The following is a 23,042-nucleotide window of genomic DNA, read 5'->3' on the forward strand; positions in this document are numbered from 1 at the left end:
TCAGAGAAGCCCTGATTGGAGGCTACTGACCTGGGGAAGCTGTGGGTGAGATGAGTGAAAGTGGGGCACCCTGTATGATTGGTTGCTTAGGGTGCATATTTGACTTTCTCCAGTTGGTCCTAAGTTGAAAGTGTGGGAAAAATTAGGGATTTTACGATGGCTTGGCTGTTTAGGCCCGTAGGTCACAGGTATTTTGGCTTCCCGGACTGGTTGCTGGAGATGGTGGGTCAGAGTTCTACTTTTATATATCATCTGGTTATTGTCTGTATATTCGGTCTCTCACGACCTCTGGAAATCTCGACCACAGGATTGGAATCTGTGTACTGTGGAGCACAGGCCCCGTTTCAGAAAGCTTCAGGAGGGTGTTTATCTGGTTCTAGTTTATCCCCATCGGGAGGGTGGCCATGTGTGTCCCAGAAGAAAGCCAGCTTCGGGTTTGCGATCCAGTTCCACCCCTGATGAGCTCTGTAACTCAGGAAAGTTACAGAGCTGAATCTACTGGTCTGGGTCTAGTTTCTTTCTAGAGAGAAAGCACACTTGATAAGGTTTTGCATGACTGAAAAGAAATTACTAGCTAAAGTGACTGAGAGGGTACCAGGCACTTGTAGGATCTCATGAATCCTTAGGGCCTCTCCCTTTCCTGCCCCTTTGTTCATGCACCACCGTGAGTTCCAGTTCTGAGGACTTTCTGGGCGAGGAGGGGGCAGAAAAGGTCTTACCAGATCTAATCCAATCTTCAGGCCAGCTCTCAGCAGCCTGTGACCCACGGAGACCTTGGGCTACTGAACACTAACTGTTCCCTTCTCCAGGGCTGATCTTCTCCTAAATCTGCAACTCTGGATAAGACCTGCCCTCTGCAGGCCAGAGAACATGGTGAATACTTGCCCAGTGTTTTAGCAAATTGTTTCCAGTCAGTCAATTTCATTTGAGGAAAGAAAGAATTCATTAGAGAAGGTGGCCAGAGAACAAAGGAAGTCACCCGTTCTTCCACAGCAAACACCCCTGGAACGATTCTCCCTAGATCACCAGCCCTGGACACACAGGCAACCTCACAGGGCCCCCGCCAAGGTCCAAAGTCACACACCATGCAGTTTTGTACACTCACCCTTGAGTTCTCGGATTAATAATGAGATTATTACGGCATCTGCTCCCTGCCATCCACTGCCCTGACTCAGAAATCTGCTTGCCTAACTCTCTTTGGAGCAGGGGGCCATGGTCCCTCACAAGAGTCTCTCGGGTAGTCACACACGCCCCCAAGGCTGCTCCCCAGATGCCCTGCGCCCTGCACTTCTGAGGTAGGAGACTCAAGTGAAATCTTCCCCTTCTCCTTTCTCTCGTTCTCACCCACCAAACTGCCTGGCAGCTCTGGTGACCATGACGAGCACTCTGCAAAGAGGGGAGCAAGGTGACCCCTCCCCCCAACTCAGCAGCTCCCAGGCCCTGAGACCCACTTCAGCACATGGCTGTGTTTTCCCAGTTGGAATCAGGATAAGGTCTCTTTGTCCAGCTGTGCAGATTGTACCCTGGCATGAGGCTGTATCCACCAAGAGGACATTAGATTTCTCTGCCTAATCTGCAGAGCTATGACAGCTCTGAATGTCAAGTTATACGCATTCTACATTCTAAAGTAATACAGCCAAGAGAATTCGACCTATTTTGAAGGTGTTCCATGATGGTAAGTTCCTATCTCCACCAGTCATGCCAACATACTTCTGCATCAATCTATATATCAGCTCAGAATCCAGTGGGCTCTCTGCTCAATATTATGTAACAACCTAAACGGGCAAAGAATTTGAAAAAGGATATGTATATGTATAAATGAATCACTTTGCTGTACACCTGAAACTCTCACAACATCGTTAATCAATTATACTCCAATATAAAATAAAAAGTTAAACAAAAAAAAAAAGAATCCAGTGGCCTCATGCAATGTAGATGGAAGGCAGGACTTGAAGTCAGCTGGACTGGGTTCGGCCCTTGGATGAACCTTCATTCATTCATTCAAAACTATTTATTGAGCACCTCCTCCTTGCCAAGAATAGGACTAAGCACCGTACAGATGCAACAGTGAATAAAATAGAGAAAAAGCCCAGCCTTCGTGGTGTTTACATACTACTGAAGGTAGACAGATGATAAATAAAATTAACAAGTGAAACATACGGTGTGTTAGAGGGTAGAAACTCTTGTGGATAAAGTAAAACTGGGAAAGGGGATTGAGTGTCCTGGAGGAGAGGGCATCTGTAGGTGGTCAGGCAGGAAGAGAGCAGGCCATGCAGATAAATGGGGCAAAGAGCATTCTGGGCAGAAGGGACAGCAAGAACAAAGGCACTAAGGCAGGAGAACACTGGGCTCATTTGGGAGACAGCCAGGTAGGCCACTGTGCCCGGAGCAGAGTGAAGAAGGGTTAACAAAAGTAGAAGATGCAATTTAACTACGAGACTGTAACTCGTCATGTAGCCCTTTTAAATATTTAGTTTCCTCCTCTGTTGAAAGGGACCAGAGATACCATTTCACAAGGAGTGATAAAGTACTGGAATACATATGGGAGAATTTTGCAAACAGTAAAAATTATGAGGTATTGTGTAAACTGAGACAGCAACCCCGTCCTCCCTCCCTTCCTGCTGCCATTTTCATTCTTCTTTCTCTGTGTCCCTATCCAGCCATGGGTACCACACAAAATGGAAGTATATCATCCCAAATTCTCCAAGAATGAGCTCTGGACACCAACACTCATATCCTGACTCTGTGGTACGTGGAGGTCTCTCACACCCAGTGCCTGGACAGTTTTATAGAAGAAAGGACACACTTAGCCACCCACTAGCTACCACAAGGAGTCACTCATCTCCACACAGTGCCTAGAACAGAGAAGAGGCTCAATAAATGCCAAGTGAATTGGATTAAACTGAAACAGAGTTTACGGCACAGGTGAGAAGACAGAATAACAAAAGTATTCACAAAACAGAGGCCAAGAACTAAGGAAGGTCTCTACAGACACTCATAATTAGGATGAAACTTGCAGCTAAAACTATAAAATCTTGGTCTATCAGAGAAAACCTGATTGCCCTTGTCCAGCATTTCAAGCTATACCTTCAAGCCAGATGGCTCCCAGTTGCATCTGCTCTCGTACTGAGGACACATCTCTGCTGAGGTTGAGTAGACTTACAAGGGAATTGGGAAATCATTGAAATGGAGAAAATCCCAGAAGATCAAGGCTTCCAGTCACATTACTCTAGGGAGCCAATCCATGGTTATTGGCTTACCCCACAGGAAGGCTGGTTCCAGCATTTGATGCTCAGATGGGCCACTTCCCCACTCATGGTGGGGCAACGGCTGAACTAGACCAGTTGTCAGCCAAGAGGGCTAGGGCAACGGCCAGCGGTGTTCCAAGCTAAACTCAACAAGGGAGAGTGAAGAGTCAAACCTCGAGGCAACCAAATACAAACACCAGGTCCAGAGGCAGAATCAGAATGGGAGTAAGGAGCTAGGAGCTCAAGTCTGGCAAAGAGAAGACCAAAGCAAGAGAAGCTGCCTTCAAGCAAAGAGAGGCCCAAGCACTCACCTGGAAGAGTTCTGGGGGGTCGGTCACCCTGGCTCAAAGGGCAAGAGGCGGGTTCCACATCAATCTAGGAAACAGGCATTCTTCAAGGCTTCCTCTCTGCTTGTGCAGTGATACCCAGTGAGTCCACCTGAGCTCTCTCCTTTCCCTCCACCACATTTACCCATGCCTATATTTCCATTTTTATCAAACAATAATAATATTAATCCCTTAAGAAGTCCTTTACATTTGCATGGGACTTCATATTTTACATCTATTTGACATGCATAGCTACACTATGAGGTCAGCCCAGCAGGCAGCAGTATCCCCATTATACAGACGTGAAAACAGATCCCAGTCACACTGGTCAGCAGTGGGATTCTGACTGGAGTCCGGATCTCCCGGGCACATCTAACTCAACGTGGGGTTGGGGCTTAGAACTCCTGGACAACCTCATGCTTCACGTGCTAACGGAAACGAAACAGTCACGTCCTTTCTCGTGTAGCAGCATTTTGACCGTGCCCTTGGTAGGTGCTGGGTGACGCTAACAGAGGGTTGACCTCTGATCAGCAGCGGAAGGGCCAGTATATCTGTACTGACTGAGGACACATCCCCACTCTCCACCCACCCTCCATCCGCGTCAAATCGACAACAAAGGGGACATTTCAGTTTAGAGAGAGGATCTTAACCTTTGTAGTAAGGCCTGAGTCAAAAGTTTTCTGGCCTCCTATGAAAACAGGCTACAAGGGTTCCAACCAAAGGACGAAAAATTTTCTCCCCAAAGTCACATGAGCTTAGAAAAAAAGGTTATGCTTCCTTTCACTGAAGAGAAAAACATACGAAAACAGAAATATAACCATAAGCACTCATGCTCCATAAAAGCCGGTCGCCACCACCACCACCAAAACACACCTTCTAATTCAGGTAGTGCTTTGGGTGCTTTCTCTCCATCCACGTTGCTTTATTGCTCATTAGATTTGACTTTGCGTCCACTAAGGTTGGAATTGGGGAGGAAACAGTGTGATTTTGCCCAAGGTCCAGCCCCCCTCAAAGACGGCACGTTCATTTAGCTCAGTCTTGGGGGGTTAAATCACTTAAACACATTTCTGTGGTTTCATCTGAAACATGGGTTCTTCCACCTGCCTTTTCCCAAGTCTGTTTTGAAGGAAATCCAAACACTGTCCTTAAACACGGCATGGCCCCGAAAAGGATGGTTTTGGTAGAACCAGCAAATTCTTGACTTGAGGAAGGCCAGTAGAGAATGCTGTACCATTTCTAAGAACACGGTTCTGGACTGCTACCAGATCCCTCTCTCCAGAGAGTGGTTTTTACAAGCACCTTGAATGTATATGTTTAACACAAATTATTTGGTTCTTGATAAAACACTGGCACATTTAGATTACCATGGCACGTTTTTGCCTTTATAAGGATTTTAATAACTTTTTCTCTGATATGAGTTCCGAGAACCTCTGGGCTAGCGGAGCTGGCATGTGACGGTGACACGCTAGATGTCCAAAGTTAACAGCTATTGGAAATTTTAATTTACTTTCTTCTGCTTGAGTGTACTTAGTGCTATTAAAGTTCTGTCTGGCAGCAGAAAAGGGTAGAAACGTGGCCACTTAAGAAAAGCAATTTGGCCATTTGTGACAACAGCTGCCTGATACTGCATTTTATTTAATTGGAAAAGGATGCAGGAAGTCTGTGGCGCATTAAAGAAACTCAGAGTTTGGAGATCATAGGAATTTTCTTCTAATAAAATTACCATTATTCAGTAATTTATTGAGTGTCAACAACATACTAGACACTTCTTAAATTTTTTGAAATGGACTGATTAAGAAAAAAAATCATTTAAACTCTTTTGGAAGGGCTCTCCACAGACCTTGCAGAGCATATGTTCACCTGACAGGGTGACACTGTCATTAAGACCATCCCCCCATAGCTGTGGAGTCAAAGCCAAGACCCTGAACAGGCACGTTAAGGCCCTGCCTCCACCTTCTGGCCCTGCCTGGCTCCAAACTCTTCTCCACCATTTGGTCTTCCAAGCACCCCAGGGCTCAGCACCCTCCCACTTCCCCATCCTGGCACCCGCTCTTCTGTTTGGCACACGCTTTCCAACCGGTCTGCCTAGTGAACTTTTTATCCCTTAAAACACAAGCATCAGATCCAGCAATTCCTCTTCTGGGTATATACCCAAAAGAACTGAAAGTGGGAACTCTAAGAGTTACATGCATACCCATATTCGTAGCAGCACCACTCACCACAACCAAAATGTGGATGCATCCCAAGTGTCCATCAACAGTTGCCTGCATAGAGAAAATGTGGTGTGTACATACGATGGAATATTATGGAGCCTTTAAAAGGAAGGAAATTCTGGGCTTCCCTGGTGGCGCAGTGGTTGAGAGTCCGCCTGCCGATGCGGGGGACGCGGGTTCGTGCCCCGGTCCGGGGCGATCCCGCGTTTCGCGGAGCAGCTGCGTCCGTGGGCTATGGCCGCTGGGCCTGCGCGTCCGGAGCCTGTTGCCCCGCGGCGGGAGAGGCCGCAACAGTGAGAGGCCCGAGTACCGCAAAAAAAAAAAAAAAAAAAAAAGGAAGGAAATTCTGACACATGCTACAAAATGGATAAACCTTGAGGACATTATGCTAAGTGAAATAAGCCAATCACAAAAAGACAAATATTGTATGATTCCACTTATGTAAGGTACAAAGAGTAGTCAAATCATAGAGACGGAAAGTACAGTGGTGGTTGCCAGGGGCTGAGAGGAGCGGGGAACGGAGATTTATTGTTTAATGGGTGTAGAGTTTCAGCCTTGCAAGATGAAAGTTCTGTGGATGGATGGTGGTGATGGCAGCACAAGAATGATAACGTACTTGGTGCCACTGTACATTTTTAAATAGTTATGGTGGTAAATTTTACGTGTGTTTTACCACAATTTTTTAAATTTAAAAGTTGGAAAATTAAAAAAAAGAAAAAATAATAATTTTAAAATGTTTAAATCTCAAGGATCAACATCTCTTGGAAAACCTTTCCCATCTCCCAGCACCAATAGAATTAGTCCTTCCTTCCTCTGAGCTCCTGCTACACCTAGCACCTAATTTAAATTATTTGTATCACAAATACTATATGATATCACTTACATGTGGAATCTAAAATTTGACACAAATGAACTTATCTGTGAAACAGAAACAGGCTCACAGACGTAGAGAACAGACTTGTGGTTTCCAAGGGGAGGGGTGGGGGAGAGATGGAGTGGGAGTTTGGGGTTAGCAGATGTAAGCTATTATATATAGGATGGATAAACACCAAGGTCCCACTGTATAGCACAGGGAACTATATTCAATATCCTGTGATAAACCATAATGGAAAAGAATATAAAAAAGAATGTCTGCATATGTATAACTGAATCATTTTGCTGTACAGCAGAAATTAACACAGCACTGAAAATCAACTATACTTCAATTTTAAAAAACTTAAAAATAAAATTAAAAATATATTTTTTTAAATTATAAGTAAAGAATTTCTCTCTGTGCTGTTCTCCCCTCCCTTCCAACTGGGAACTCCTTCAAAATCACAACTCTGTCTTTTTCATCTTTATCTTCTGTGATTGTCACCAGGACAAATATCTCCTTCCTGGCACCTGGTAGGATGGTACTTCTCTATCATGAATTTCTTTGGCCAATGAATCAATGTGCATTAGCCACGTGCTCTTTCCCCTCTGCCAGAGAGTAGCCACTCTATCACAAGTCCCCAAGTAAACACTAGATGACTCAGAGTGACCCCCAACGGACATGCAGAGAGAGCAAGAAATAAGCCATGTTGTTTAGGCCACCAAGATTTTAGAATGCTTTGTCACCACAGCTTGGCCTAACCTCTCATGACTGATAAATCCCTAAGGCTTAGCATAAGCCTTACGATATGGCCATTACTTGAAAAAATGTTCTTTATATAAATGAGTAATTGCATTACTAACTTAATGAATAATAAACTACCCCTTTAAGATAAAGTCAAATATAGAGAGTTTAAAAGTATTTTTAATCCATTTAAACTTAGTCTGTAAACTGAGGGGACCACATTAGCAAGCAAGAGAAATAATGTAATAACGAATCCGCAATTCTTTCTCCAGCCCCTTATATCATTATTTATTAATTATAACAATAACAGCTACCATGTATTGAGTTCTGGTAGCTGCTAGAGATTGTGTTACGAGTTTCACGTCGTGTATTTTATTGAGTAATTGTAACGATTTACAAATTGCAAGACTGAGAACTAGAAAAGTTAGCTAACTTTCTCAAGACCATAGAGCTGGGAATTAGCAGGGCCAGGATTTAAATCAGACCTATCACTTTTTTCCAAAGCCCAGGAAAGTTCCCCTCTAGGCCTACAGATGAGAGAAACAAGTAAAATCAGCAAGGAGAAAACATCACTCATCCATCTGGTTGGCAAAACTAAAAAAGAGTGATATCATCCAGTGCTGGCGAGACTGTCAGAAACAGACCTTCTTACATTGTGGATCAGAGTGTGAAATGCGATCATGTTTTTGGAAAGCAAATTGGAAATATCTGTTAAAATACACATACGGTGTTGCCCAGGAATCCCACTTTGGGGAATCTTATGCTACCAAAAATATGCACAGATGTCGTACAAGAATATCTTTAGTGTCAAAAACCTGGAGGAGGAACTAAGGGTCCATTCATAAGGAAATGACTGAATAAAGTTCAATAAGTCCATGTGATGGGATATTACCTAACTATTGAACAGAACAATTGAGATTCATAGCTTTGTTGCCCAGAAAGACGTCCTTGATATATGATTGAGTGAAAGCAAGTGTCACAAAATGTTTACAGTGCAATTCATTTTTGTGAGAACAAGTCAAATGAGATCAACAGTAAGAACAACACGTGTGTATCTATGTTCATATGGGACGTGTAAGGATAGTCACCAGCTGTTGATTAGTTAGTCACCCTGAGGGGATGAGAAAGGAGAGTACGAGGTAATACTTGTCACTTTTTCTTTATACAGATTGAGCATGTTCCACTTATGTTTGAGATCGAAAAATATTAATCTAGACTTTCTTAAGATATGGATAGCACTGATTTTTTTTTAGATCTCAAAAATAAGTGAAACACCCTCAGTCTGCATAAAGAAAAAGTGAAAATAGGTTAGGTCATTCCTTTCCACTCCTTTCCTCAGGACCACTGATGCTGGGTGACTAGCCCAGCTCCTCTCCTCAGCTTCACGCTGAGTCCCCAGTATCAGACCAGCTGTCTGATGATGAGATTCACCTCCCAGTCAGTACAACTGGACCCAGTACCCAGTCTCCTCCACTTGCCTCAATCCCTTGAAACTAGACCCTGCTCCCTTTTACTCTGGGTCTCCCAGATGAGGCCCTCAGGCCATTGACTGATACCTCCCATCCCAGGGACAGTACACCTCTGGCTCCCAACAGACCAGCCTAAGAACAATCAAAGGCACTGCAGCATTCTGGTGAAACTATTGTACTTTCTTTTTAAAGATGAAGCATTAGGTGCTGGAGAGGGTGTGGAGGGAAGGGAATGTACACTGTTGGTGGGAATGTAAATTGGTGCAGCCACTGTGGAGAACAGTATGGAGGTTCCTTAAAAAACTAAAAATAGAATTACCATATGATCCAGTAATTTCAATCCTGGGCATATATCTGGAAAAGACAAAAACTCTAATTCTAAAAGATACCTGCAGCCCAATGTTTATAGCAGCACTATTTACAATAGCCAAGACATGGAAGCAACCTAAATGTCCATCGACAGAGGAATGGATTAAGAAGATGTGGTACATATATACAATGGAATATTACTCAGCCATAAAAAAGAATGAAATAATGCCATTTGCAGCTACATGGATGGACCTGGAGATTATCTTAATAAGTGAAGTCAGTCAGAGAAAGACAAATATCACATGATATCACTTATATGTGGAATTTAGGAAATGATACAAATGAACTTATTTACAAACAGACTCACAGACATAGAAAACCAACTTATGGTTGCCAAAGGGGAAAGGGGGCAGGCGGGATAAATTAGGAGTATGGGATTAGCAGATACATACTACTATATATAAAATAGGTAAACAACAAGGATTTACTGTATAGCACAGGGAACTAGATTCAATATCTTATAATAACTTATAATGGAAAAGAATCTGAAAAAGAATATATTTGTGTATGTGTATATACATATATATATATATATAAACTGAATTGCTTTGCTGTACACCTGAAACTAACACAATATTCATAATATTGTTAATCAACAACAGTTCAATTTTAAAATTAATTTTTTTTTTAAAGATGAAGCATTAAGGATCATTCCAACCTTTCAGTAGCTGGAAGTAAGGCAGGTAACAAATACATAAGTATCCTCTTAAAAGGCCAATGTTCCTAATTTATAAGAAAGTCAAGAACCCATCCACTAGAATTAGAAGTAATCTGATTAACCACATCATAAACGATCAACTGCACAGGGAATGAATTTTGTTTGGAAGGTGGAGGGTACGGTTGGGTGGTGATGACAGTAATGATTTTAGAGCATAGGGTCCTTTCTGGAGTGGGGCAGGGTTAGGGATAGGGTTAAGGCACATGAGGGAGGAGGATGTTGAACAAACAAACAATCTGTTAAAAAAAAAAAAAAAATTAGGTCTGGTTGGTTCTGTGTCCCAGAAGGGGGGAGTAACTTCTTGTCTTTTCCTCTGCCCAGCACCAAAGAACTAATCCAGTACTCAGGGTACTACTATAGGTTATGCTGTAAGAAGTAAATAAGCCCTTGTGAAAATATTTCTTAACTCATAAACGTTAGGAATACGATATATGTGGGTATATTAAATGAATTAATACGTATAATTAACTATACTTAATGAATTATACACTATATACTTAATATAATTAATGAATTATATTTTTACTATATTTTCATTAGTAATCTCTTGGAAAAATACAGACTAATTTCCAAACTTTGTTCCATTTGTTCAATAGAAGACCCCCTGTGCTGAATGTAGTCAATGAGTTGTGAGCTAAAGAAGATATGGGGATATATGTACATGTATAGCTGATTCACTTTGTTATAAAGCAGAAACTAACACACCATTGTAAAGCAATTATACTCCAATAAAGATGTTAAAAAAAAAAAGAATACTTTGGGAAGAAATACCAATAAATAACACCCTCTATGGAGTTTCCTAGGGCTGCTCCAACAAATTACTACAAATTTGGTGGCATAAAATAACAAAAAATGTATTCCCTCACCATTCCGGAGGCCAGAAGTTTGAAATCAATGTGTCAGCAGGGCTATACACCCTCTGAAGGCTCTTCCAACTTCTGGTGGCTCCCAGCCATCCTTGGCATTCTTTGGCTTTTAGCTGCTTCACTCCATCCTCTGCCTCTTTCCTTACATGGGGTCTTCTCTGTGTCTTCTCCATCCAAATCCCCCTCTTCTTTCCTCTATAAAGACACCAATAATTGTTTGCAAGGCAGAAGTAGAGACACGGATGTAGAGAACAAATGTATGGACACCAAGGGGGAAAGCAGGGTGAGGGGTGGTGGGATGAACTGGGAGATTGGGATTGACATATATACACGAATATGTATAAAGTAGATAACATTATAATAAGAACCTGTTGTATAAAAAAATAAATAAATAAACAATGTACTACCAATGCCAAAGAAAAAGACACCAATGATTGGATTTAGGGCCCACCCTAAATCCAGGATGACCTCATCTCGAGATCCTAAATTAATTTCATCCACCAAGACCCTGTTTCCAAATAAGGAACATTCTGAGGTTCCAGATGGACATGAATTTGGGGGAGACACTATTAACCCACCACACCCTCCAACCATGAAGCCAGTAAACGTGAATATAGAAGTGAGATGAGTCATTTACAGGAGTTCCCCACTGAGAATGAGGTGCTCCCTACGACTCATACAGGGAGAGGAATACCTTCTAAATGTCTTCTAAATCTCTGCGTACTATCAATTATTTACATGATTGAGACTTGTGTCTACACAGAAAAATAGGGATGTTCGAGGCCAGAGGAGGGGGAGTCTGCAAGCCTCGTGGTAATTTTTGGTACCATCCCAGAAAGAGGAGGTTTGATTATAATTACCATTATCAGTTACCCAGAAGAGAATTTCTCAAATTGATTTTCAAGAAAAAGTACATCTGTGGGATGTTAGTAGAATTAAGTCTCAACACTCACACAATTGCATTTGGGAGGAGACAAGCTAAGCACCTGCCCTGGTCCCAAGGTGGCCTCACCGCAGGCGGTGGTCTGGAGCGACTTCCTAAGCAGGCAGCTGTGCTCTCTTCACAACCCCACCCTCCTCCCGCGGCCCCCTCTACTCCTGCAAACATGCACACATTCCACATGTCGACAAACGCTTAACAAGAGACTGAAAATGTCCAAGTGTTTAGTCTCTTTCCATCAGGCAACTGAAGGAAGCAGCTGTTCTCCTAAGAGAATACGAGTCACCGAATATCTAATTAAATTACAGAATCTACTTCAAATCATACAATGAACTTCTCGAATAACTTAGAAATCTTAAAAATGGCATTTGAAAAAGTGGGTGTGCTCTGAAGCATGCTGAAGTTCCACCTGTTTAAAGATTCACTAAAGGTAAAAGAGATTTCTAGAGGTACCTCATTTAAAAGTTGGAACTCTGGGCTTTTTGCACACACACACGTGCACGCTTGCACCCGCACCATACACTCCTGGCCTGGTGCCACAGTCACCTCCTCACCACCAGGCACACCTATTTACAAGCAGGAGGAATCCGGAAGAGTGAGACATGATCCAAACCCCCAATATTTGCTAAAAATCCATTACATTTGGGTGCACCTCTAAGTATCCAGTCTTCTCAATTATCCTCACAATGGAGACCCATTCTCATCATGACCCTAAACAATCCCCAGAAACTTGAAGCCATCCCCTTCTGGCAGAGTAAGAGCAGAGATGAATTAACCATTAGTGGTTAGTTGATCAAGTACTGGTACCCAGGTGGGATGTGTTTCATAAAATAAGTTGTCAGGGTGGGGGACAGGAAGGAGATAGCATTCTAGGCTCCAAATAAATGTCTGTTGGATGCATGGATGGACAGATGGATGGATAACTATCCCAGGAAGATGGAAGAAGGTTGTTTAAACTTTCAACGACATGATAAAGTGGTTACTGAGCTCTGTGTTGGGCCACGACTTACATGTTTACTTTTTATAAAGTGAGACTAGGCTTAACTGTTAATTACCAAAACCCTCAGCTAATAGGAACAATATGTCTTCGGTTTCAACAAGTCATTGTGTGTGTGTACACTCATGACTTCTATTTGTATGTATATTGCTATTCCTTAAAAGATGACCGTTACAATGGGCATCATCAAAAAATCTACAAACAAATGCGGGAGAGGGTGTGAAGAAAAGTGAACCCTCTTGCACTGTTGGTGGGAATGTAAACTGATACAGCCACTATGGAGAACAGTATGGAGGTTCCTCAAAAAACTAAAAATAGAATTACCATATGACCCAGCAATCCCACTACTGGGCATATGCCCAGAGAAAACCATACTTCAAAAAGACACCTGCACCCCAATGTTCATTGCAGCACTGTTTACAATAGCCAGGTCATGGAAGCAACGTAAATGCCCATCGACAGACTAATGGATAAAGAAGATGTGGTACATATATACAGTGGAATATTACTCAGCCATAAAAAAGGAACAAAATTGGGTCATTTGTAGAGACGCAGATGGACCTAGAGACTGTCATACAGAGTGAAGTAAGTCAGAAAGAGAAAAACAAATATCGTATATTAACGCATATATGTGGAATCTAGAAAAATTGTACAGATGAACCGGTTTGCAAGGCAGAAATAGAGACACAGATGTAGAGAACAAACATATGGACACCAATGGGGGGAAGAGGGGTTGGGATGAATGGGGAGATTGGGATTGACATATATACACTAATATGTATAAAATAGATTAACTAATGAAAAAAATAAAATTGCAAAAAGAAAAAAAAGATGAGTAAGATCCCAGATACCTCCAAATTTCAGAAAGTTACCTCTAACTTGATAACCTCTAAGACTACTTGATAGCTGGTCCCTTACTATTAACTAAGCTAAAAATATCTTAAACTCATACTCACAAATTCATAAAGGCAGTGAGCATTACTCTTTCTGCGCTTTGGGCAAGTGGTATAACAGATTTCCAGGTCACAAAGCCAAGGCCAGGGGGCAGCTGGGGGTGTGGGTTCTGACTCTGGGTGTGTGATTCGGGGCAGGTGGCTTTAGCCTTTCTGGATCTCAGTCTCCTCACTAGCAGAATACGGTATGGCAGATTCGAATAACTTCTTAAATTATATTTTTAAATATTTCTGTAGAGTGAAAATAAAATGTAGTGTAATAACTATCATGTACCTAAAAAACCAAGTTCACAAATGTATTGGTAACCCTTTGAACTGGGCTCGTCAAAAAGGCCCCGACTTATAAAACGAGGCCCAGGGTGAAACCAGCCCTGAGGGACTCATGTGCCTACAGCTGGCAATTACAGAAACAGCATTCTAGACGGAGATCTGCCGTTTGGAACTGGGGTTTTGCAAGGGCACAGACACCTGGCCAAGAGGTGACTAAAAGGATGTTCAAATGGGACTCTGGACTTCAGCTGAGAACAAAGAATATTATGTGTCACTCTTTCTAAAAAGAGGTACAGGGTCATCAGGGCGGGACTTGCTGAGGGCGTCCCAAAATATACTCTGCCATTTAAGTCCATCAATCTCCAGGCTATAAAAGAAAGAGCTAAAGATTCTTTAAGAAGATTGGCAGAGAAGACCCGTGGGCAAAGAGATGTCAGAGGACTGAGCTTCCTTCTCTCAGCAGGGGTCCTGGGTCCCCCTCACTCACTCCAAGAGTGGGCAGGTCCAGCTTCCACAGAGAGCTTGGCCTGAGCCCCTGAAGTCTAGGGGACACACTGACAGGTAAAGGCGAGAGTGACTGTGCTGCCCTGGTGGTCAAGGGAGGGGAGGGGAGGGAACCTTGCTGAGAGCAGCTGACAGTAGGCGGTGTGTTTCCCATGGCCAGAAGGGACCTTGGGAAGAGAGCAAGGCTTATGGCATCTGGAGGGAACCCCATCCAAGAGCTCCATCTGCCTGGGCTGGGAGACCTCAACAGAAGGGTCCTGTGCCAGGGGCACTGCCAGAAGCACAGCAGAGGACGGCACCAGACAAAGGCACAGTAGGAGGGTCCCTCATGGGGGAGACGCTCCAAGTAGTCCAGATGTGCCCCACATCACATGGGCATCTGCTCAGCCAGCGGGCACCAGCCCAAACCGCAAACTGAGCCGGTCAGATCCAATTTCTCTGCCTTGACCTCTCCTTCCCGCCCCTGCTTCGTGTGTGTGCGTGTGCGTGTGCGTGTGTGTGTGTGTGTGTGCGTGCGTGCAGCTGTCTCTATGCTCAAGGGACAGCAGAGAGTAAGGAAGAGGAGAGGCTGACACCAGAAGTGTCCAAGCCTGTAGGTCCAGGTACCAGACATGGTGAGAGATGCTTGAAGGACACGAGAGAGTGGCATGGACATATATACACTACCAAGCGTAAGGTAGATAGCTAGTGGGAAGCAGCCGCATAGCACAGGGAGATCAGCTCGGTGCTTTGTGACCACCTAGAGGGGTGGGATAGGGAGGGTGGGAGGGAGGGAGACGCAAGAGGGAAGAGATATGGGAACATGTGTATATGTATAGCTGATTCACTTTGTTATAAAGCAGAAACTAACACACCATTGTAAAGCAATTATACTCCAATAAAGATGTAAAAAAAAGAAAAAAAAGCTTTTGTTTACATCAGATTGAGTTTTTAAAGAACTTTTATAGGTATTAAATTTTTAATACCTAAAAGTGACAGCAAAAGCTCTGGAATCTGCCCAAAATATCATCCAGAGATAGAAAAAGGAGATTTCCATACACAGATGTGAAAAAAGTGGTTGAGAACATAAAAGTATTTCATGAGATCTACACCACCGAGCTCAGCCGGGACATAAATATTTTGCCACGTTGTCCTCAGATCCTTCTTTTCAATAAATAAAACTAAACAAAGTCCCCTCTTTCTGATACCATTTATCCCCCTCCCTCCCCAGGAGCTACCTCCATCCTGAAGTTGGCGTGTTTCATTTCTGCCTGTGTTTTTATTTTCTCACAATGTAATTATGTATTTGAAAACAGTATATGGTGTTGGTTGGAAGTTTTGGGCATGCTGTCTAAGGTCTTTTGTAACTATAATTCTACAGTACAGTTCAGCTTTTTTATTTTAGTAAAATAATAAGTGAAGGGACCACTTAAATTCTCTACACTTATGTCTCATTGATCATGAATGAAATACTGCATGATAATACAGAGGAGTTCGGCCTGAGCAATCGGCTAGGCTAAATTAAACGAAGCAAAGCAAGGCAAACGGTGCACTGGAAAGAAATCACAGAGCAGATACAGAAGGCATCCAGAAGAGGGCGACATCATCTAATAAAAAGCGCAGATGCAGGCTGGAGGCTTCGGACAACTGGATCATTAGGAGAGGCCTCTAACAGAACTTTTAAGCGCTAGAAGGTAACATTAGGAAACACAAGGCTGATCATGTGAATTATTTGCCCAAGGTCACAAAGCTAGTTAATGTTTACTATCTCTGCCTTCCAGTTCAGCACTCTGGGAGGTCTGTTAGCAGTCCTGTGAAGGATGCAGCAGACACAAGGAATCCGATTAGCCTAAATCGGACCATGAGCGATGTTTATACTTATCATCCCTTGCGCCCGTTTTAAGCCCTTATCGTGTTCACCTGAACACTTTGTTCGTCACGAAGACGACGTTAAGGCTTGAGGAAAGAACCAGAGATGAAAAATTTACACACTGATAAAATTATAAAATCGTGCTGAAGCAGGGGTATCTTTACCCACCCCCCAAAAGGAAACTTGAAGCTCTAATCCTTTATATTTGTTCTGAGCACGTGTTGATAATGTTTGTGTGAAACTGTTAGCATGATGTCAAAGGTACATTCTGTTGACCATCTGGTTGAGATAGAAGCATTAGACAGATTAGGATGCTTTATACTGAAGCCACAAAGAAAGCATCGCAGTAGCCAACTCTATAAACCAGGGCTCAGCAAATAGGCCCAGCGCCTATTTGTGCAATGAGTTTTATTGGAACACAGCAATGCTCGTTTGTTTACACATCATCTGTGGCTGCTTTCAAGCAGTTGGGTCGTTGCCACAGAGTCACATGGTCTCTTCAATTTGGGCTCTTAGCCTGCAAAGCCTAAAATACATATACCAACTGGTCTTTTACAGGAAATGTTTGCCGACCCCTCCTATAAAGCAATGTCATCCAATAAAACTCTCCACGATGATGAAAATGTTCTATATCTACACTGTCCGATATGGTAGCCACTGGCCACATGTGGCCACTGATTCTCAGGGGTGGAGGCTTACGGGGGTTCTGATGCCTCTGTGACCATTACTGTCTCCTTGATTATCCTCCCCAGACTCGAGCTTGGAGAAGCAAGGGTTACCCCTGTAAACCATCACAAATCCCTTAGCAACTTCTGCGAGACTTCTTTGGGAGTTTCCATTTGACTCCTGTAGTCACAGTAAATACATTATAAAGCTTTTTCATTCCCAAAGTTAATTTTCCTGGAAACCCACTGTTGAACATGGATATTTTCCCACAAGACTCATTGGGTTTTAATTTTGAGCTCCAAAGAAAAATGCCAGTGAAAACTATATCATTATTAGAAAGTGCCTTCCATTTTCAAATCTTAGCTATGTTATTTTTAACAACTCTAGGTTTCAAATTCTTTATCTGTAACATAAAAAGCCAGAGCCCTGCAGTCTCAGGTACCATGATTTCTGGGATTCTGGGATTTCTGCTCTTTGAGCTTAGAACTTTGGGAAAAGTCCACACCACAGTGTAAAAAGACACCCGAACTCAGAGTCTAAAACTGTCACTGACTGACAAGAGTAGATTCTCAGAGGATGCTTCATAGAATTTAGCTCTAGCTTTTTAAAGGCTGGAGGTGATTGCAAAGTGTACGGTTGGACTTGGAAGAGGAAGACATCGATCATTGCCAAATGGCCTGAAGAGTCTGTAGAAAAGCCAGAAAAGTGATGATAGTCTAGGGGAAAACAGAAAAGAGGGAGGGGAACCCCTTCCCAAAGCATCCACTCAGATGAAACGGGCTCTGATGCAGGAAACCAGATATCCTGGGCTGGTCAGATTCGCCTTCTCCATCCGCATCAGAGCCTGATTGAGAGACTATCAAACACAGACTAAAGACATGGCCTATGTCAGATAACACGGGTCTTCTATCCCTGCAGCGGAGTTTTCAAAAGGATTTTAATGCGTACTTTGTAAATGAAAACCTGGAGGTCAGCCCGACAGAGATTTCAGTTAGACAACCACAGCCCTGAGACCATCCCGTTCTGAAGTGGAGAGGGGGAAATTAGTGAACGGAGTCATATAGTAAGGCAACTTTATTCTTTTTTGACATGAGTTTAACAAAAAAAAAAATAATGACTTTATGGGCAGTTTGCAATAGGTTTATAATAATAAGTTCCTGAAATTTTATACCAACTATGATAATAAGCACGGTATATGCTGGGGGTTTTTTTTCCCCTGTAATGGGATTTCTTAGCTTTCAACAGAATCTTTCACAGGGGTTCACAATCCCTAAAAGGCTGACAGTCCCTGGTGGTGGTGGGAGAGGAGTTGCTGAACCACCATCAGGAAAAGTTATTAATAAGGGGAGTCAGTGTTCTCCGCAGCTGAAATAACCAGAGAGGCCAGCTGTGAATGTGGGTAATCTGTGATTGCTGGCTATTTGGTAGGAGTTTATTAACTAGTTATTTAGTGCTGAACTACCAAGGGAATGGGGTTTGAGCTAATCTTGAGAGGGCTACTGATAGCAAAGGGACCACATCTGGGATGCAGTATATGATTCCGAATGACAAGACCTGTACAAATGAAAGCGCTGTGGAGCAGAATCCAGAAATCTTCCACCGCAGAACAGAATGAAAGTGTTGACATTGATTTAAGTCAATCTTTTTCCTACAACCACATAGGACATAAATTAAAACCTCTTTTCTCATCCGCAAGACAGACACATAGTAGGCAATCAATGGGTGATGACGTGATAGTGGTGGAGGTGATGCAGGTGATGTCATTTATTGAAAGAGTCCAGAGGGGATGGGTTATTATTTTGACCTGGAACAAGTCTTCCCAGCCCAACCATATCTTATCCATGCCAAACACCTTCTTCATAGAGCCTTCTCAAAGACTCATGGGATTTCAAGTGTTCATACTGAAAGGAAAGTTAGAAATCATTGACTCCAATGCTCCTGTTTTGTTTTGGTTTGGGTTCTTTGCTTGTTTGTTTTGATATGTTGTGTTCCATTTTTATTCTTTTTTTAAAAAGACTTTAGGGACTTCCCTGGTGGTTCTGTGGTTAAGAATCCATCTTCCAATGCACGGGACGTGGGTTCGATCCCTGGTCGGGTAACTAAGATCCCACATGCCACGGGGCAACGAAGCTGGCACGCTGCAACTAGAGAGAAGCCCACGCACCGCGAGGAAGAGGCCACATGCTCCAACTAAGACCCTACACGGCCAAAAATAAAATAAATAAATAAATAAGTGTTTTTTAAAAAAGACTTTCATTTTTACAGCAGTTTTGTTCACTGCAAAACTGAGAGGAAGGTACAGAGATGTCCTATGAAGTATCCCCTGCCACCACACGTGCACAGCTTTCCCCTCTCTTAACATCCCTCACCAGAGTGATGCCTTTGCTACAACTGATAAGCCCACATTGATGTAGCACCCAAAGTCCATAGTGTACACTAGGGTTCACACTTGGTATTGTATATTCTGTGTGTTTGGGCAAATGTGTAATGACACATATCTATCATCATAGTATTGTAAAGGGTAGTTCCACTGCCCTAAAATTCCTCTTTGCTCTGCCTATTAATGCCACCCCTTGTCCCCCAAACTCTGGTAACCACTGATCTTCTACTGTCTCCATATTTTGCCTTTTCCAGAATGCCATCTAGTTGGAATCATATAGTATGTAGCCTTTCCATATTGGCTTCTTTCACCTATTAATATTCACAGCTTGATAGCACATTTCTTTTTAGCACTGAATACTATTCCATTGTTTGGAGGTACCACAGCTGATTTTTCCACTCACCTACTGAAGGACATCTTGGTTGCTTCTAAGACTTGGCAGTTATGAATAAAGCTCCTATAAACATCTGTGTGTAGCTTTTTGTGTAGACTTAAGTTTTCAACTCCTCTGGGTAAATACCAAGGAGTATGACTGTTGGATCACATGCAATGCTCCTGTTTTAATAGATGTGGAAAGAGATTAAAGGAACTTTCTCAGAGTTAAAGGCAGACTTCCACATCACTCCTCCCTCCTCTACCCACCCCTAAACAACCACAGTCTTTACAATTCACCTGGAAATCATCCACATTCTGCTCTGTGACACCTTTTCTAATAAGTAGGTGTTGAGAGCTTTTGCTTTCATTTTCCTTTATTTCACCCTGGGTGGTTAAGCCTTATTTGTAACTTTTAGATTAAATTTTCTGAGCTTTGCTCTGAGCACTCAGGAACTGTGTGCTAACTTGACTCACTCCCAGCTCCTGAGGGCCACGCCAAATGCACGGAGCATGTGCTTGTTATCAAGAACATTTATTCAGAACTTCAGACACATCCCTATTAGTATGAATCACTAAGCTGCTTGTTTGCCAATAATGTGCACTAGAAATGTACATTTGAATGCGTAATATTTGATTCTAATAAGACCAAACATGAGGAGTATGGTTTTCTCTTTAAAAAAAAAAAAGGCTGAAACCATTTTGTAAAAACTCCCTGGCACTATTACTAGTTGCTAGAAGTCCAAAGTTTGTTCACCTCACGTCCACTGCACACACACTCCCCTTTTCCAAGTAAAACCAGGGCGTGTCTCAACTAGAAGAAAAGTACAACAGATATCAAGTGCTACAATCTTTTTTGTTTAAGGTTGCATTCCCCCGCCGCCCCTCCGTTATGAATGCAATTGGTACCTGCGAACATCATGGCTTGTTTGACTGGACACCTATATAGAGACCTTTCCCTTGGGGGAGCACCATGTCCCTGAGTTACAGACACCAAAAGTCTATTATCCAACCCCTGGATTTTTTGACTGAAAGCTCATTAATATTCATTCACTGTTCTTCACAAATAATCACCATGCAGATTACTTTAAAAACTAGCATCAATGGGTAGAAATAACAACAAAATTTTAGTTCAATAAAGGAAGAATGTCTCAGAATTCAGAGCTGTTAAAAAATCAAATAGTCACGTTCATGCACAACCAAATTGAGGGATATTCTGCAAAACCTCTGGTCAGGGCTCTTCAAAAATGTCAATGTCAGGAAAGAAAAAAAAGTAATAAGCAGAGAAACTGTTTTGTATTAAAGGAAATTACATCAACTGGATTAACTACAGGCTAGATGAAAGGAAATACAATGCAAAATATTTTGTCAAATACTGATTTGACCAAAAAAAAAAAAGCCATAAAGAAACCATCATTGGGAAAATTGGAGAAACAAGTATAGATACACAGTTCACATTAAATAACAGAAGTGTATCAATGTTACGTTTCCTGGGGGTCGTGATGTGTATATCAGTTCCCCAAGGTCATAGGAGGGAGGGAGGATCAGAACTCAGCCCTTTGGCTCCAGAGCGTCCTAACAGTTTCCTGTCATAAGGTGTTTATACAAAGACTATCAATCACCAGTAGTAAAATTATCAATTCAACTCACCTAGCCAGGGAAAGCTTCACTACTGGCTACCTAGGTATAGTGACCTCATTTTGGAAAGAATGAGGAGAAAGGAGGCTTCATAGGCAGGAACAAATATGCATTAAAGATTTACTCTGTGCCAGGCATTAGGCCGTGCACTTCCACACATTATCTCATTTAATCTCTCAGTAGAGCATTAAAAGGAATGAAGGGCTTCCCTGGTGGCGCAGTGGTTAAGAATCCGCCTGTCAATGCAGGGGACACAGGTTCAAGCCCTGGTCCGGGAAGATCCCACATGCCGTGGAGCAACTAAGCCCGTGCGCCACAACTACTGAGCCTGCGCTCTAGAGCCTGCGAGCCACAACTACTGAAGCCCATGTGCCTAAAGCCTGTGCTCTCCAACAAGAGAAGTCGCCACAACGAAGAGTAGTCCCTGCTCGCCACAACTAGAGAAAGCCATGCACAGCAACGAAGACCCAAAGCAGCGAAAAAAAAGGAATGAAAAGCATATCCTGTTAGGCAATAAATTAGTGCTACACGGAGGCAGGAGACAATATGGGCCCCAGATTGAACAGACGGAGTTCATCCCCTTGGACAGATGCTCCAAAATAACAGGAAAGAGGAGAAGCTGAGCCCTACCCAGATAAGAGAAAAAAGACCACATATTCCTCATTCTCGAAGTCAAGGAGACCTTCTCGACTACACATAGGCAGAAAGGCTCCCCGGAGGTCAAAAGGGAGGGGGCGTCACCTCATAGTAAGTGATGCCCACTACCCACAGGCCTCTTCGCTAGAATCCATCTTGGCTAAGAGAGGCGCACGCACACAGGGGAGGACCCTGAGATACACCAAATACGGACTCAGAACCAGGCAAAGCAAGATGACTGGCCAGAGGAAACCCAGAAGAAATGCCCCATAAAAGTGATTCAGACTACCACGGGGGCGCAACTCTTTCTGAGCCCGCCCGTGTGTCTATCCACACGTACTCTTTTTCCTCCTAATAAACACTTTATTTGTTTCACTACTTTCCGTCTCTATGTGGAAATTCATTTCTACACAGCTGACGGGCCAGGGCCTTGTCACTGGCCACTGGTGCCAGGTGGTCTAGTGGCTAGGATTCAGTACTCTCACTGCTGCGGCTGACCTCAGTCTCTGGCCAGGAACCGAAACTCTGCTTCAGGCCAAGGCCACCCAAGATCATATTAACCTAGAAACAAAAATGGTTGCTCACTGCAAGAGGGAAGGACTTCACGACGCTCAAAGGAGACAAGATCCCTCTCTCTCTGTGCACACGCAACCACCATTCAGCAGCCTCACTGCTTCACTCGGGTTGTCTCGCTGGTTTTGTCATCTGAAGATGGTGTGTCTTGCCGTTTTCCTCAGGCCTGTGGTCTCCAGACCACCTTACCAGACTTGGACGACTGGCACTGAGCTCTGATCTGTCCCCGTCCCTCCATAGCACTGAGTAGATGCCCTGATCCCTGAAGCTGCTCCCCGTACACTTATTGAAAGAAATTGCAGTCAGAGAAGGTAGAAGGAGACCTTAGTGGAGGACGTGGGAACAGCATTCCCCAGGAAGCACCCCACAAAATTATCTCAGCTTTAATTGCTTAATTGGAGCAATGGTATTTAACAACTTAATTAAGTTATTCAAGTGCACTCCAGGAGGCCCTGTAG

The 23,042-nt window shown here is 43.0% G+C and overlaps 1 protein-coding gene across 19 annotated transcripts in view; it reads right to left on the reverse strand.

Annotated features, from left to right (window-relative positions):
- The window catches only part of LOC307195083 (uncharacterized protein), a 457,748-nt gene that overhangs the window by 353,676 nt on the left and 81,030 nt on the right, over positions 1–23,042 (reverse strand). For all 19 annotated transcript variants that reach the window (XM_079938788.1, XM_079938799.1, XM_079938805.1 and 16 more), the window contains exon 2: positions 10,807–11,001. In XM_079938788.1, the coding sequence (XP_079794914.1) occupies positions 10,807–10,979 (173 nt within the window). In that variant the 5' untranslated portion in view covers positions 10,980–11,001. The remainder of the gene's footprint in view (positions 1–10,806; positions 11,002–23,042) is intronic.

This window comes from Stenella coeruleoalba (genome assembly GCF_951394435.1).
Source record: "Stenella coeruleoalba genome assembly, chromosome: 12".
In the NCBI taxonomy this organism is placed as follows: Eukaryota; Metazoa; Chordata; class Mammalia; order Artiodactyla; family Delphinidae; genus Stenella; species Stenella coeruleoalba.